This window comes from Perissodus microlepis, chromosome 3 (assembly GCF_051167445.1).
Source record: "Perissodus microlepis isolate ML-2025 ecotype Zambia chromosome 3, ASM5116744v1, whole genome shotgun sequence".
NCBI lineage: Eukaryota > Metazoa > Chordata > Actinopteri > Cichliformes > Cichlidae > Perissodus > Perissodus microlepis.
In genome coordinates, this window is record NC_140463.1 from 7,232,757 (window position 1) to 7,247,136 (window position 14,380).

The 14,380-nt window shown below is 40.9% G+C and overlaps 2 protein-coding genes across 2 annotated transcripts; both read left to right on the top strand.

Moving 5' to 3' along the window:
- Nucleotides 1–1,866: 1,866 nt before the first annotated feature.
- Nucleotides 1,867–3,874, top strand: LOC146389669 (nuclear factor 7, ovary-like). The gene has a single exon (XM_084923014.1). The coding sequence runs from the start codon at nucleotides 2,148–2,150 to the stop codon at nucleotides 3,498–3,500; it is 1,353 nt and encodes a 450-aa protein (XP_084779140.1). The 5' UTR covers nucleotides 1,867–2,147; the 3' UTR covers nucleotides 3,501–3,874.
- Nucleotides 3,875–11,650: 7,776 nt separating this feature from the next.
- Nucleotides 11,651–13,659, top strand: LOC146389670 (nuclear factor 7, ovary-like). Its single transcript, XM_084923016.1, has one exon. The coding sequence runs from the start codon at nucleotides 11,933–11,935 to the stop codon at nucleotides 13,283–13,285; it is 1,353 nt and encodes a 450-aa protein (XP_084779142.1). The 5' UTR covers nucleotides 11,651–11,932; the 3' UTR covers nucleotides 13,286–13,659.
- The last annotated feature ends 721 nt before the right edge of the window (nucleotides 13,660–14,380 follow it).

Consider the following 14,380-nt stretch of genomic DNA (forward strand, 5'->3'; position numbering starts at 1 on the left):
TATATATATATATGTGTGTGTGTGTGTGTGTGTGTGTATGTGGTCAGTGGAAGAATCCATGAGTTTCTCTGTGAATTTCCCATTACGTCGTAGTGCACTCGGTGCTTCCTCTGAGGTCTAGCGGTTTTTCGCTGTAAAAAGAAGTTTTCTTCCCACGCAGTGAACAGGGGACGCTGATGTTTTTGTCACTTTTTATGCAATCAAACTCAAAGTAAGGTCAGTACGTCCACGCTTTAAACGCTGCACGTCATACTCTCTCCTGCACTTGATATATTATCCATTGTTGATCTGCACACAGCTGTTGCCACGAAGGTCGCACTCACTTATGTCATTGTTATGGGACACTCACAAAAACAAATTAACGGTTTTAGTAACGCAGTAAAGCAGTAACTGTCAGTTTTGTTTTTTCTTTTCATGGTGGAGATTTGGGGTGTACCAATTTAATCTAATGACCTTTTTTGCAATAGTAATCCCTTACTTTACTCGTTACTTGAAAAAAGTAATCGCATTACAGTAATGCGTTACTTGTAACACGTTACTGCCCATCTCTGGTGACGTGTTAATGGATTTCATGCATACAAAAGAACATGGAACAACCTTTTTATTATTTGTACTGATAGGCAAAAGCATCGTTGTCTCCAGTGAACAGGTTGTTCCATGATGACAAAAGATATAAACAGAAAAAAAGGCTCAACACACAGAGACATTCTGCAACATACTCACTACTGAGAAAAAATATGCTTATTACAAATCAAATTGTAGGACAAAGTATTAACTGCGAGTTATGTTTCTTTTAATAGTCTCAAATAAAAAAATAAAATAAGGCAATCTGACTGGTACTGACAATGGGCAAACGGCTTAAGAATGAAAGTTCAGGTACTATGGAACTTTAGTTCTTGAGAAAGTTACAGAGTGGGTGACACATGGTTAACATTACATTAACAGTTTGCTCTCAGTCCACTTACCAGCAAATGTTCCAGGTGGCTCCGCTGTGAGTTTGTGTCCATTAACTGCAGAAATGTGCAGAAATGAAAGATTTCCTGTGAGGCTGTGCGCTCTTCACGCACACTAATAGTAAATTACTACTATCATGTTTTACTTAAACTTTGAAGTTGTAGTTGCTGAATATAAATAATATGAGCAATTAACAATTTTACTCCAAGATACTGATAAGTATACATATGTAAGGACAAGAGAGGCATTAAGGACAAAAACAAGACACCCCCACCCCCACAATCTTTTAGTTACAATATAATATTTGGTTGAAATGTTCATATTGTTCAAATATGTTATTTTCTTTGGTTGTTGTAAAATAATGTGTGCCCCAGTCTCCAATAAGACAAAGTGCTGGAAAGGTAGTTATCCCTCCTTTACACCACAAGAAGGAGTCTCTCAATAAAAGAGCAGCTCTAGCAGGAGTAAACAAGCCCGGCCCCTAACCATAATGCAGTGCGCCTATCAAGAGCTGTGTGAGACTGTACAGATGTGTAACAATGTACTATGTCTATACATTTGCAGACCCAGTAAAGGGAAACTGGGTCTGTGAGAGTTAAAGGTAGAAGAAGAATTTGCATCCCAGCAAACACATGAAATCCCCTGTGTTTGTATTACACACCAGCAGCTAGAGAATCTGCCAAATATTGAGGCAGGCTGAAGCACTTTCAAAGTAAAGCCTCCCAAACAACTACATGAAGTGACACATTATTTTCTGAGCTTAATGCTTTGAACTGTTTTACAGCTGCTGTTAGGTAAACAAGTGAACTCTGTGATGAAACACATCTTTATTTATGGCTGAAGCAAAACTCTTGACAGCCAAGGGAGGTGAACAGAGCTCCGCCCCTGACATCAGTAAACTGAGACAAACCAGGAAACAAGCTGTTCCTCTTCCTCAGTAAAGAGAGACGCACAGACGATCAGACTGAGCTCAGACCAAACTAGCAGCTTCCTCTGAGTGAGTCCAGCTACAGGAGAGAAAAGTGGAAAACTCCAACACTGCTGCTTCAAGCTGCTGACGCTCCACACACTGAATGTGAGTTTGAGCAAAAACACGACTCAAAGGAAGTTTCAGTGAAGGTGGTAGAGGAGGGAGGGGAGCCAGGACTGACTGTACTTCCTGTCTGCTGTTTTCAGCTTCACTCACAGACTCAATGGCTTCCAGATCAGAGGAGGATCTCTGCTGTCCGGTCTGTCAGGAGGTCTTCAGAGATCCTGTTATTCTGTCATGTAGCCACAGCTTCTGTAAAGACTGTCTGAATAGATGGTGGAGAGAGAGACCAACACAACACTGTCCAATTTGTAAGAGAAGATCTTCAAGGGAAGAACCACCTTTAAACCGAGCTTTAAAGAACTTGTGTGAGTTGTTCTTACAGGAGAGGGATCAGAGAACACCAGAGGCTCTCTGCAGTCTGCACTCTGAGAAACTCAGACTCTTCTGTCTGGACCATCAGCAGCCAGCGTGTCTCGTCTGCAGAGACTCAGAAAAACACACCAACCACAGATTCAGACCCATTGCTGAAGCTGCACAACAACACAAGAAAGAACTTCAGGAAACTCTGGAGCCCTTAAAGAAGAAGTTAAAGGTTTGTGAAGAAGTTCAAGTGAAGTTTGATCAAAGAGCAGAACACATTAAGGTCCAGGCCCGACACACAGAGAGGCAGATTACAGAGCAGTTTAAGAAGCTTCACCAGTTTCTAGCAGAGGAAGAGGAGGCCAGGCTGGCTGCACTGAGGGAGGAAGAGGAGCAGAAGAGTGGGATGATGAAGGAGAAGATGGAGGCTCTGAGCAGAGAGATAGCAGCTCTTTCAGACGCAGTCAGAGCCACAGAGGAGGAGCTGAGAGCTGAAGACGTCTCATTCCTGCACAACTACAAGGCTGCAGTGGAAAGAGTCCAGCGCTGCCCCCTGCTGGATGATCCACAGCTGCCCTCAGGAGCTCTGATAGACCAGGCCAAACACCTGGGCAACCTGACCTTCAACATCTGGAACAACATGAAGGACATGGTCTCCTACACTCCTCTCATTCTGGACCCAAACACTGCTGATCCAAACCTCATCCTGTCTGAAGATCTGACCAGTGTGAGGTTTAATGGATTTATCTGCTCTGTCCTGGGCTCTGAGGGCTTTAACTCAGGGACTCACAGCTGGGATGTTGAAGTTGGAGACGGTACATGGTGGGCACTGGGTGTGTTAACAGAGTGTGTGCAGAGAATGGGAAGCATACAGTCTGCATTATGGAGAATACGGTTCTATGAAGGTCAATACTCAGCATGCTCACCATCAGCTCCTGTTACTGTTCTCTCAGTACAGAAGAAGCTCCAGAGGATCAGAGTGAATCTGGACTGGAAAAGAGGAAAGCTGTCGTTCTCTGATCCTGATACTAACACACACATACACACCTTCACACACACTTTCACTCACAGGATGTTTCCATATATCAGCACTGATGGTGAAGTGAAGGTGTTGCCATCGAAGGTGTCAGTGTCAGTGGAGCAGATGAGCTGAGGATGATGATATTTCTAATGTTGTTTCCTGTCAGTGAATTGAAGCTGTTAAACTGCAGCTGTCCTCCTGCTGCCTCGTTGTTCCAAAGCTCTTTGTTTCTCTTTTAGTTCTCACTGTTTCTTTCTGTTTCTGCTGTCCACCTTTTCACATGGAAAATCATTTCACTGTTTCTCACTGAATGACTCCCCAAACTAGATTTGAAATTCTATCAAGTTTCTAATCATTACAAGTGATTCATGTTTCTATTTGATGTGTAAATGGAGATGATTTAGTTTGCTGGGATATGGACTGACATGTGTTGAATGGGGCGGAGCAGTTTGTTGTTTTTTTCTTGTCTGTTTATGACAAAAATAAATATATTGTCAAAAAATTTATACCACAATAGAGTTTCTTAAATCTCACAGCCTGAAAAATACCGCACATGCCACAATGAAAAAGCTCAAAATGTCTGAACAGTAAATACTAAAGTAAAACCATTAAACCCACTCTGGAACTTAATTTAAAGGTTATTTAACAGAAATTAAAATAAATATATAAAAATTTAAGTTTCTAATCCTGACAGAATTTTCTCATGACGATCAGATAATGTAGACCAGATGGAGCAGAGATGGGATGAATCTATAAGATTGATTATTATTATTTTTTATTTACATTCTTCAATTTGTATTAAAAAGGCACAGACTGCTGAGTTTTTGATGACATAACAAAACACACAGCTAAATACTGAATCAATGACTTCAAAGCTTAATATGGAGTTAGAGGTTGTAGACAACTGTGTGATAAATAATAAACACATGTTAAACATTTCTAAAACAAATGTCTCATTGAGACAGATTCCAAAGACAGTAACCAAATTTGGCCACAAGATGGTAGCAGCTGATGTGAGATCCTTTCTGGTAGGGGTGCCCAATCCCAGTCCTCGACAGCTAACGTCCTGCAGCTTTTAGATGCATCCTTGTTCTGACACACCTGAATCAAATGAATGGCTTGTTATCAGGCCTTTGCCAAATATGATTGCATGCTGAAGAGGTAATTAAACCATTTAATTTCAGCTGTGTTGGAGTAGGGATGCATCTAAAAAATGCAGGATAGTAGCTCTCGAGAACTGGGATTGGGCACCCCTGCTTTATGGGATGAAAAACTTCTGCTCTGAGACGTCTTCACAGAGACTGGCTCATTTGTCCTGATTTCTGGGTGAATATAGATGAACATCAAAGTGTCAGATGGAGTTATGCCACATGTCGCTATAAAACAGATGACTTATACTCACAGGGACGTGTGATCATGATGTTCTCTCATCTGCAGCTGAGCACTATCTTTTCCCAGCAGAATAACATCTAGTATTATTAAAACCATATATATTAATTCGCAGACTACTGTATATTCTTGAGAAAAAGATTAAAGTCCTCCCGGCTTTCCTCATTAAATCTGAGGCTACGTCCACACATACACGGGTATTTTTGAAAACGGAGATTTTCCGTTTTAAAAGATAATCCCGTCCACACGTAAAGGCAGAAATGAAGGAAAACGCTGCTAGGAACATGCCAAAGCAACAGGTGGTGATATATTCCTAACCGTGAAGAAATGTTGGCCAATCAGAAGTCTAGAAGCCTCGGTGGGAAAAAGTAAACAAAGCTGGGGCACAGAAGCAGAACCAAGCCATATGTGTGGAGGGACAGTAACTGTGTGTGTATATGTAAGCATTTAAACACTGCAGAGAGTACAATTAACAGTAATAGTATTGTAGAAATTCATTTCCCCGAAACAATAACGTGGCGCACAGTGTGACGTCAAAAAATGCGCACACCTTTGACCCTGCATTTTCTGCGTTTTCTCCGTTTTTCTCGTCCACGCGTAAATGCAAAAACTGAGTTTTCAAAAATATCCACCCTGGCCGGAGTTTTTAAAAATCTCAGTTTTTAGTGACCAAAAACGCCGTTTACGTGTGAACGAAAGGTGCAAACACATAGAAAAATCTGCGTTTTCAATACCTGGGTACGTGTGGACGTAGCCTGAGAAGGTAAAAGGACATTACATCCAGACCTTATTGTGACAGGTGAGACCTGAGACTGGGAACCGCCCCTAGTAGGTGGGGCCAGGTTTTTCCCTTTTATAAGCACAGGTGCAGGCAATTAGTGATGGTAAATTTGATTCTTTTTGCTGAATCGAGTTTTAATGAGTCACTCACCAAAGTGAATCGGGTTTTTTGAGTCATTTGATTCACTGAGTCAGTTGACCAGAGAGTGCAAAAAATGTACATTTTCACTCAAACTTAATTTGTTTCTCTTTTCATGTAAATCCTACTGCTAAGATGAATGATTCTAAAAGAAAACAACAATTTTATAGAGCAAAAAACAGCAAAAACATTTCTAAAATTAAGCAATTTCCTATCAAAATTACTTAATAAACATTTATTTTGTTTATTTTTATTTTATTAGTATTTTCCTTAAATGTGTCAAATATATATTTTCTCATCTAAATTTCCACTGAGCTGCGAGCCAGGGGGCGGTAATGCGCCTTAACATTGGTTGCCAACCAAGAAGAAGAAGAAGCTGTGACCCAGGAGGGAGGGGGTTTGTCACTACCCGATCCGTACCGGAAACCCGATCCGTACCCCGCATGCGCGAAAGGTGTCTACTTCCGGTCGTAGCGTTTTACGATAGTTATGGGTCAGAGTATCTGTTAAGATGTTAAGAATAATAAGTATATATTAAAATGTTTGCAATAATGAAGCATTTCAGTACAATGTAGACAAAACCAAAAAATAAAAAGATAGTTACGGATCGGGACTCCCCGATCCTTACTGCGCATGTGCAAAGTCGGACTGTACAAATCGGGTCTACCCGATCCGTACCGCGCATGTGCAGATGTTTTCTTCTTCTTCTGTTCGTTTAATGGCAGTTTACTCCCCAGTGTACGATGATACTGCCACCTGCTGACCGAGCGAATGAACCCTATTGTAAACTGAATTGGCGTCATTACAAACGTGTGTTAAATTTGATTTAGTGATAGTCGAGTGTGTTTATGCTTGTCTGTGTGGAGAGGATTGACTGGAATAGTGATGATGATGTCCGCTATCACCGTCAATTGTCAGTAAACACTTAATCTGGCTGATGAATCTTCACGTGACACATTGCTAAGTCAATATTATTAAGTCTGTAATTAGGCGCCATTCTTCTTATTTTACGGTGCTGTTGTTCAATCGGGGGACGCTCTCTGTTGAGGAGAAAAGCATGAATTTGTTTGTATACGGATTATCCATTGTTTAAATGTCCCGGGCAGTCGAAAAGGAGGCAGAGCTGTTGAGAAATGCTAGGAGCTAACTGGGCGCTAACCGTATCATTCAAATATATTGAATGTCGCAATGTTGGCAAAGAGAGGAAGTGACGTAAGATTTGCGCATGCGAGGTACCGATCGGGTTTCCAGTACGGATCGGGTAGTGACAGGGTTAGTGAGTCCTGAGTGATTCGCTTATGCTACGATTCAGCACAGGAAGGGACGGGGTGAGTAGCTCAAATGTGTTGTTAGCATGTTAGCAGAGCGATGCTACTGTGAACCGAGGAGCTATTTTCTTGATGTGAGCTTCTACTCAGGGTTTTTTCTTCCAGTTCAGAGCAGAAATGTTTTTGTTAAGATACTGGATGATGTGTTTTTCTCTACAATTTTAATTATAAGCTAGATATATTGCTGCTAACAGCAACAGGGATGAGTCAGTGAGTCAGTTGGGCTTGTGAATCATGATTCATGAGTCAGTAAAGTGATTCTCGAGTATTGAACGATTCATTCATGATTCGCGCATCACTACAGGCAATTACTCATTCTCTTGAGTGAACCTGGAGCTCTGTGAGTGCCTGGTCCAAGCCGCGGTATTTGGCACTTTGAACTTTGATGTGGGTCCCTTAGCCTTTTATTGAAGCTTTAGGTCACCGAAAATGGTCCGCTTGTGTTTTGGTGATTTGGCGGAGGTTTAAAGTGTGCTGTATCTTTACCCCCTGTAGGAAGAAACCATTGTTTTGTTCCTGTGACAAAACATGTAAGGGACTCAACCAGCGTTTGTCGATATTTGTTAGGGGGTGTCCCCATCTTGTAAACAGGTAGCTGAACAATACATATGAAGCAAGGTGGGAGGGCTATTCCTGCTGCGGTCAATTGTTCAGTCAAAGTGATGTCCTGTTTTCATTTACAGATTGTCAAGCTGCTTCTTTTCCAGGGTGGATCTCTGGCTTCGTGGCCGAGGTCCAGATACACCAGTGGTTATTTTAATTTATTTCATTCTTGCTTAATTCAACAGCTAGGTTGTTGTTTTTGTTTGTTTTTGTTGTTTCACTGTATCAGTAGGCACCAATGCATGTATCGATTGTATTTTAGAGTGGTTTAATATATTCACAGTGGCTTGCAAAAGTTTTCTGCCCCCTTGAACTTTTCCACATTTTGTCACAATACAGCCACAAACATGAATCAATTTTATTGGAATTCCACGTGAAAGACCAACACAAAGTGGTGTACACGTGAGAAGTGGAACGAAAAACATACATGATTCTAGGGGTGGGCGATATAAACGATATCAGATAGAAACGATATAAATTTGGCCAACGATAGAGATTTTGACTATACCGCTCTACCGCGATAGCGCATGTTGATGATGTCATCAAGCTGCGCCTGTTTTGGTCGAAAGCATCGCAGCGGCTACAACCATTATCATCTGCAAAATATGCCGGGCGACAATCATAGCAAATGACTGGATGAATAATCTCAGTTGTTCTCCTAACTGAAGTTTGCCCCGTGTATAGCATCCTGCTATGCGATTGCATTTGTCCCTGACCACCAGAATCCCTCACGTTAACTTTTATCGAGTGGATAAAAAAGTTGGCGTTCATCCTCCAGCTTCACTGTGCTAATGTTATGCTAACATAGCTGTGTCGCTAGCAATCACGTAGCACAACATTATATACCAGGTAGTCCAACTTCAGTAACCCTGCAAACGCCACTGCTGTTTAGTTTTCGGTCTTCATTTATGTTGGAGGGGGTAGCAGAGCTGTATGTTTTAATTAGTTTCAAAAATCTCTCAGTCAGAACATGGTATGTCATGTTTAGGTGGAAACTAGCGAGCTAACTTCCTGTTAACTTCTAACTCCGTTAAATTTAATAAATTACCTTTTCATGGATGCCTGGATGTTAAACTTAATTGTTACACCTGGTAAAGCAGCAACGCTGATGATTTTATTAAAGATGAGAGAATTTAGACCGTTTTTAACTCTCAGTGTTCGTTTGACTTTTGGACCTGAAGGGACGGAGTTTTGGACCCAGATTACTCCGCAAAGCTCCTCACTACGGCAGCCGTAATGCTCTGACAATCCATCAAGCAGTGCGGCTTACCAAAGTTGTACTAAAACATTTTTTAACAGATTTTTGCACGCCCAAATCGGTTCGAGGTCAGTAAGCACAACCAGAATTCATACATAAGGCACACTCTCGATTTTTGACAAAATTAAAGGATTTTAAGTGTGCCTTATAGTGTGGAAAATACGTTATACAGAAGAAAATAATATATTGCAATATATATCGTTACCGCACGTGCTTCAAATTATATCGTGATATGGATTTTAGGCCATATCGCCCAGCCCTACGTGATTCGAAACACTTTTTTTTTACAAATAAATAACTGCAAAGTGGGGTGTGCATAATTATTCAGCCCCCTGAGTCAATACTTTGTAGAACCACCTTTTCCTGCAATTACAGCTGCCAGTCTTTTAGGGTATGCCTCTACCAGCTTTGCACATCTAGAGACTGAAATCCTTGCCCATTCTTCTTTTCAAAACAGCTCCAAATTTATATATATATATACACATATATATGTGTATATATATATATATATATATATATACACACATATATATACACATATATATACAGGGTGGGCCATTTATATGGATACACCGTAATAACATGGGAATGCTTGGTGATATTAAAGTCCTGTTTGTGGCACATTAGTATATGTGAGGGGGCAAACTCCTCAAGATGGGTGGTGACCATGGTGGCCATTTAGAAGTCTAGTATATATGTACATATACATATATACACACACACATATATACATATATACATATATACACACACACATATATACATATATACATATATACACACACACATATATACATATATACATATATACACACACACATATATACATATATACACACACACATATATACATATATACACACACACATATATACATATATACACACACACATATATACATGTATACACACACACACACACACACACATATATATATATATGTGTGTGTGTGTGTGTATGTGGTCAGTGGAAGAATCCATGAGTTTCTCTGTGAATTTCCCATTACGTCGTAGTGCACTCGGTGCTTCCTCTGAGGTCTAGGGGTTTTTCGCTGTAAAAAGAAGTTTTCTTCCCACGCAGTGAACAGGGGACGCTGATGTTTTTGTCACTTTTTATGCAATCAAACTCAAAGTAAGGTCAGTACGTCCACGCTTTAAACGCTGCACGTCATACTCTCTCCTGCACTTGATATATTATCCATTGTTGATCTGCACACAGCTGTTGCCACGAAGGTCGCACTCACTTATGTCATTGTTATGGGACACTCACAAAAACAAATTAACGGTTTTAGTAACGCAGTAAAGCAGTAACTGTCAGTTTTGTTTTTTCTTTTCATGGTGGAGATTTGGGGTGTACCAATTTAATCTAATGACCTTTTTTGCAATAGTAATCCCTTACTTTACTCGTTACTTGAAAAAAGTAATCGCATTACAGTAATGCGTTACTTGTAACACGTTACTGCCCATCTCTGGTGACGTGTTAATGGATTTCATGCATACAAAAGAACATGGAACAACCTTTTTATTATTTGTACTGATAGGCAAAAGCATCGTTGTCTCCAGTGAACAGGTTGTTCCATGATGACAAAAGATATAAACAGAAAAAAAGGCTCAACACACAGAGACATTCTGCAACATACTCACTACTGAGAAAAAATATGCTTATTACAAATCAAATTGTAGGACAAAGTATTAACTGCGAGTTATGTTTCTTTTAATAGTCTCAAATAAAAAAATAAAATAAGGCAATCTGACTGGTACTGACAATGGGCAAACGGCTTAAGAATGAAAGTTCAGGTACTATGGAACTTTAGTTCTTGAGAAAGTTACAGAGTGGGTGACACATGGTTAACATTACATTAACAGTTTGCTCTCAGTCCACTTACCAGCAAATGTTCCAGGTGGCTCCGCTGTGAGTTTGTGTCCATTAACTGCAGAAATGTGCAGAAATGAAAGATTTCCTGTGAGGCTGTGCGCTCTTCACGCACACTAATAGTAAATTACTACTATCATGTTTTACTTAAACTTTGAAGTTGTAGTTGCTGAATATAAATAATATGAGCAATTAACAATTTTACTCCAAGATACTGATAAGTATACATATGTAAGGACAAGAGAGGCATTAAGGACAAAAACAAGACACCCCCACCCCCACAATCTTTTAGTTACAATATAATATTTGGTTGAAATGTTCATATTGTTCAAATATGTTATTTTCTTTGGTTGTTGTAAAATAATGTGTGCCCCAGTCTCCAATAAGACAAAGTGCTGGAAAGGTAGTTATCCCTCCTTTACACCACAAGAAGGAGTCTCTCAATAAAAGAGCAGCTCTAGCAGGAGTAAACAAGCCCGGCCCCTAACCATAATGCAGTGCGCCTATCAAGAGCTGTGTGAGACTGTACAGATGTGTAACAATGTACTATGTCTATACATTTGCAGACCCAGTAAAGGGAAACTGGGTCTGTGAGAGTTAAAGGTAGAAGAAGAATTTGCATCCCAGCAAACACATGAAATCCCCTGTGTTTGTATTACACACCAGCAGCTAGAGAATCTGCCAAATATTGAGGCAGGCTGAAGCACTTTCAAAGTAAAGCCTCCCAAACAACTACATGAAGTGACACATTATTTTCTGAGCTTAATGCTTTGAACTGTTTTACAGCTGCTGTTAGGTAAACAAGTGAACTCTGTGATGAAACACATCTTTATTTATGGCTGAAGCAAAACTCTTGACAGCCAAGGGAGGTGAACAGAGCTCCGCCCCTGACATCAGTAAACTGAGACAAACCAGGAAACAAGCTGTTCCTCTTCCTCAGTAAAGAGAGACGCACAGACGATCAGACTGAGCTCAGACCAAACTAGCAGCTTCCTCTGAGTGAGTCCAGCTACAGGAGAGAAAAGTGGAAAACTCCAACACTGCTGCTTCAAGCTGCTGACGCTCCACACACTGAATGTGAGTTTGAGCAAAAACACGACTCAAAGGAAGTTTCAGTGAAGGTGGTAGAGGAGGGAGGGGAGCCAGGACTGACTGTACTTCCTGTCTGCTGTTTTCAGCTTCACTCACAGACTCAATGGCTTCCAGATCAGAGGAGGATCTCTGCTGTCCGGTCTGTCAGCAGGTCTTCAGAGATCCTGTTCTTCTGTCATGTAGCCACAGCTTCTGTAAAGACTGTCTGAATAGATGGTGGAGAGAGAGACCAACACAACACTGTCCAATTTGTAAGAGAAGATCTTCAAGGGAAGAACCACCTTTAAACCGAGCTTTAAAGAACTTGTGTGAGTTGTTCTTACAGGAGAGGGATCAGAGAACACCAGAGGCTCTCTGCAGTCTGCACTCTGAGAAACTCAGACTCTTCTGTCTGGACCATCAGCAGCCAGCGTGTCTCGTCTGCAGAGACTCAGAAAAACACACCAACCACAGATTCAGACCCATTGCTGAAGCTGCACAACAACACAAGAAAGAACTTCAGGAAACTCTGGAGCCCTTACAGAAGAAGTTAAAGGTTTGTGAAGAAGTTCAAGTGAAGTTTGATCAAAGAGCAGAACACATTAAGGTCCAGGCCCGACACACAGAGAGGCAGATTACAGAGCAGTTTAAGAAGCTTCACCAGTTTCTAGCAGAGGAAGAGGAGGCCAGGCTGGCTGCACTGAGGGAGGAAGAGGAGCAGAAGAGTGGGATGATGAAGGAGAAGATGGAGGCTCTGAGCAGAGAGATAGCAGCTCTTTCAGACGCAGTCAGAGCCACAGAGGAGGAGCTGAGAGCTGAAGACGTCTCATTCCTGCACAACTACAAGGCTGCAGTGGAAAGAGTCCAGCGCTGCCCCCTGCTGGATGATCCACAGCTGCCCTCAGGAGCTCTGATAGACCAGGCCAAACACCTGGGCAACCTGACCTTCAACATCTGGAACAACATGAAGGACATGGTCTCCTACACTCCTCTCATTCTGGACCCAAACACTGCTGATCCAAACCTCATCCTGTCTGAAGATCTGACCAGTGTGAGGTTTAATGGATTTATCTGCTCTGTCCTGGGCTCTGAGGGCTTTAACTCAGGGACTCACAGCTGGGATGTTGAAGTTGGAGACGGTACATGGTGGGCACTGGGTGTGTTAACAGAGTGTGTGCAGAGAATGGGAAGCATACAGTCTGCATTATGGAGAATACGGTTCTATGAAGGTCAATACTCAGCATGCTCACCATCAGCTCCTGTTACTGTTCTCTCAGTACAGAAGAAGCTCCAGAGGATCAGAGTGAATCTGGACTGGAAAAGAGGAAAGCTGTCGTTCTCTGATCCTGATACTAACACACACATACACACCTTCACACACACTTTCACTCACAGGATGTTTCCATATATCAGCACTGATGGTGAAGTGAAGGTGTTGCCATCGAAGGTGTCAGTGTCAGTGGAGCAGATGAGCTGAGGATGATGATATTTCTAATGTTGTTTCCTGTCAGTGAATTGAAGCTGTTAAACTGCAGCTGTCCTCCTGCTGCCTCGTTGTTCCAAAGCTCTTTGTTTCTCTTTTAGTTCTCACTGTTTCTTTCTGTTTCTGCTGTCCACCTTTTCACATGGAAAATCATTTCACTGTTTCTCACTGAATGACTCCCCAAACTAGATTTGAAATTCTATCAAGTTTCTAATCATTACAAGTGATTCATGTTTCTATTTGATGTGTAAATGGAGATGATTTAGTTTGCTGGGATATGGACTGACATGTGTTGAATGGGGCGGAGCAGTTTGTTGTTTTTTTCTTGTCTGTTTATGACAAAAATAAATATATTGTCAAAAAATTTATACCACAATAGAGTTTCTTAAATCTCACAGCCTGAAAAATACCGCACATGCCACAATGAAAAAGCTCAAAATGTCTGAACAGTAAATACTAAAGTAAAACCATTAAACCCACTCTGGAACTTAATTTAAAGGTTATTTAACAGAAATTAAAATAAATATATAAAAATTTAAGTTTCTAATCCTGACAGAATTTTCTCATGACGATCAGATAATGTAGACCAGATGGAGCAGAGATGGGATGAATCTATAAGATTGATTATTATTATTTTTTATTTACATTCTTCAATTTGTATTAAAAAGGCACAGACTGCTGAGTTTTTGATGACATAACAAAACACACAGCTAAATACTGAATCAATGACTTCAAAGCTTAATATGGAGTTAGAGGTTGTAGACAACTGTGTGATAAATAATAAACACATGTTAAACATTTCTAAAACAAATGTCTCATTGAGACAGATTCCAAAGACAGTAACCAAATTTGGCCACAAGATGGTAGCAGCTGATGTGAGATCCTTTCTGGTAGGGGTGCCCAATCCCAGTCCTCGACAGCTAACGTCCTGCAGCTTTTAGATGCATCCTTGTTCTGACACACCTGAATCAAATGAATGGCTTGTTATCAGGCCTTTGCCAAATATGATTGCATGCTGAAGAGGTAATTAAACCATTTAATTTCAGCTGTGTTGGAGTAGGGATGCATCTAAAAAATGCAGGATAGTAG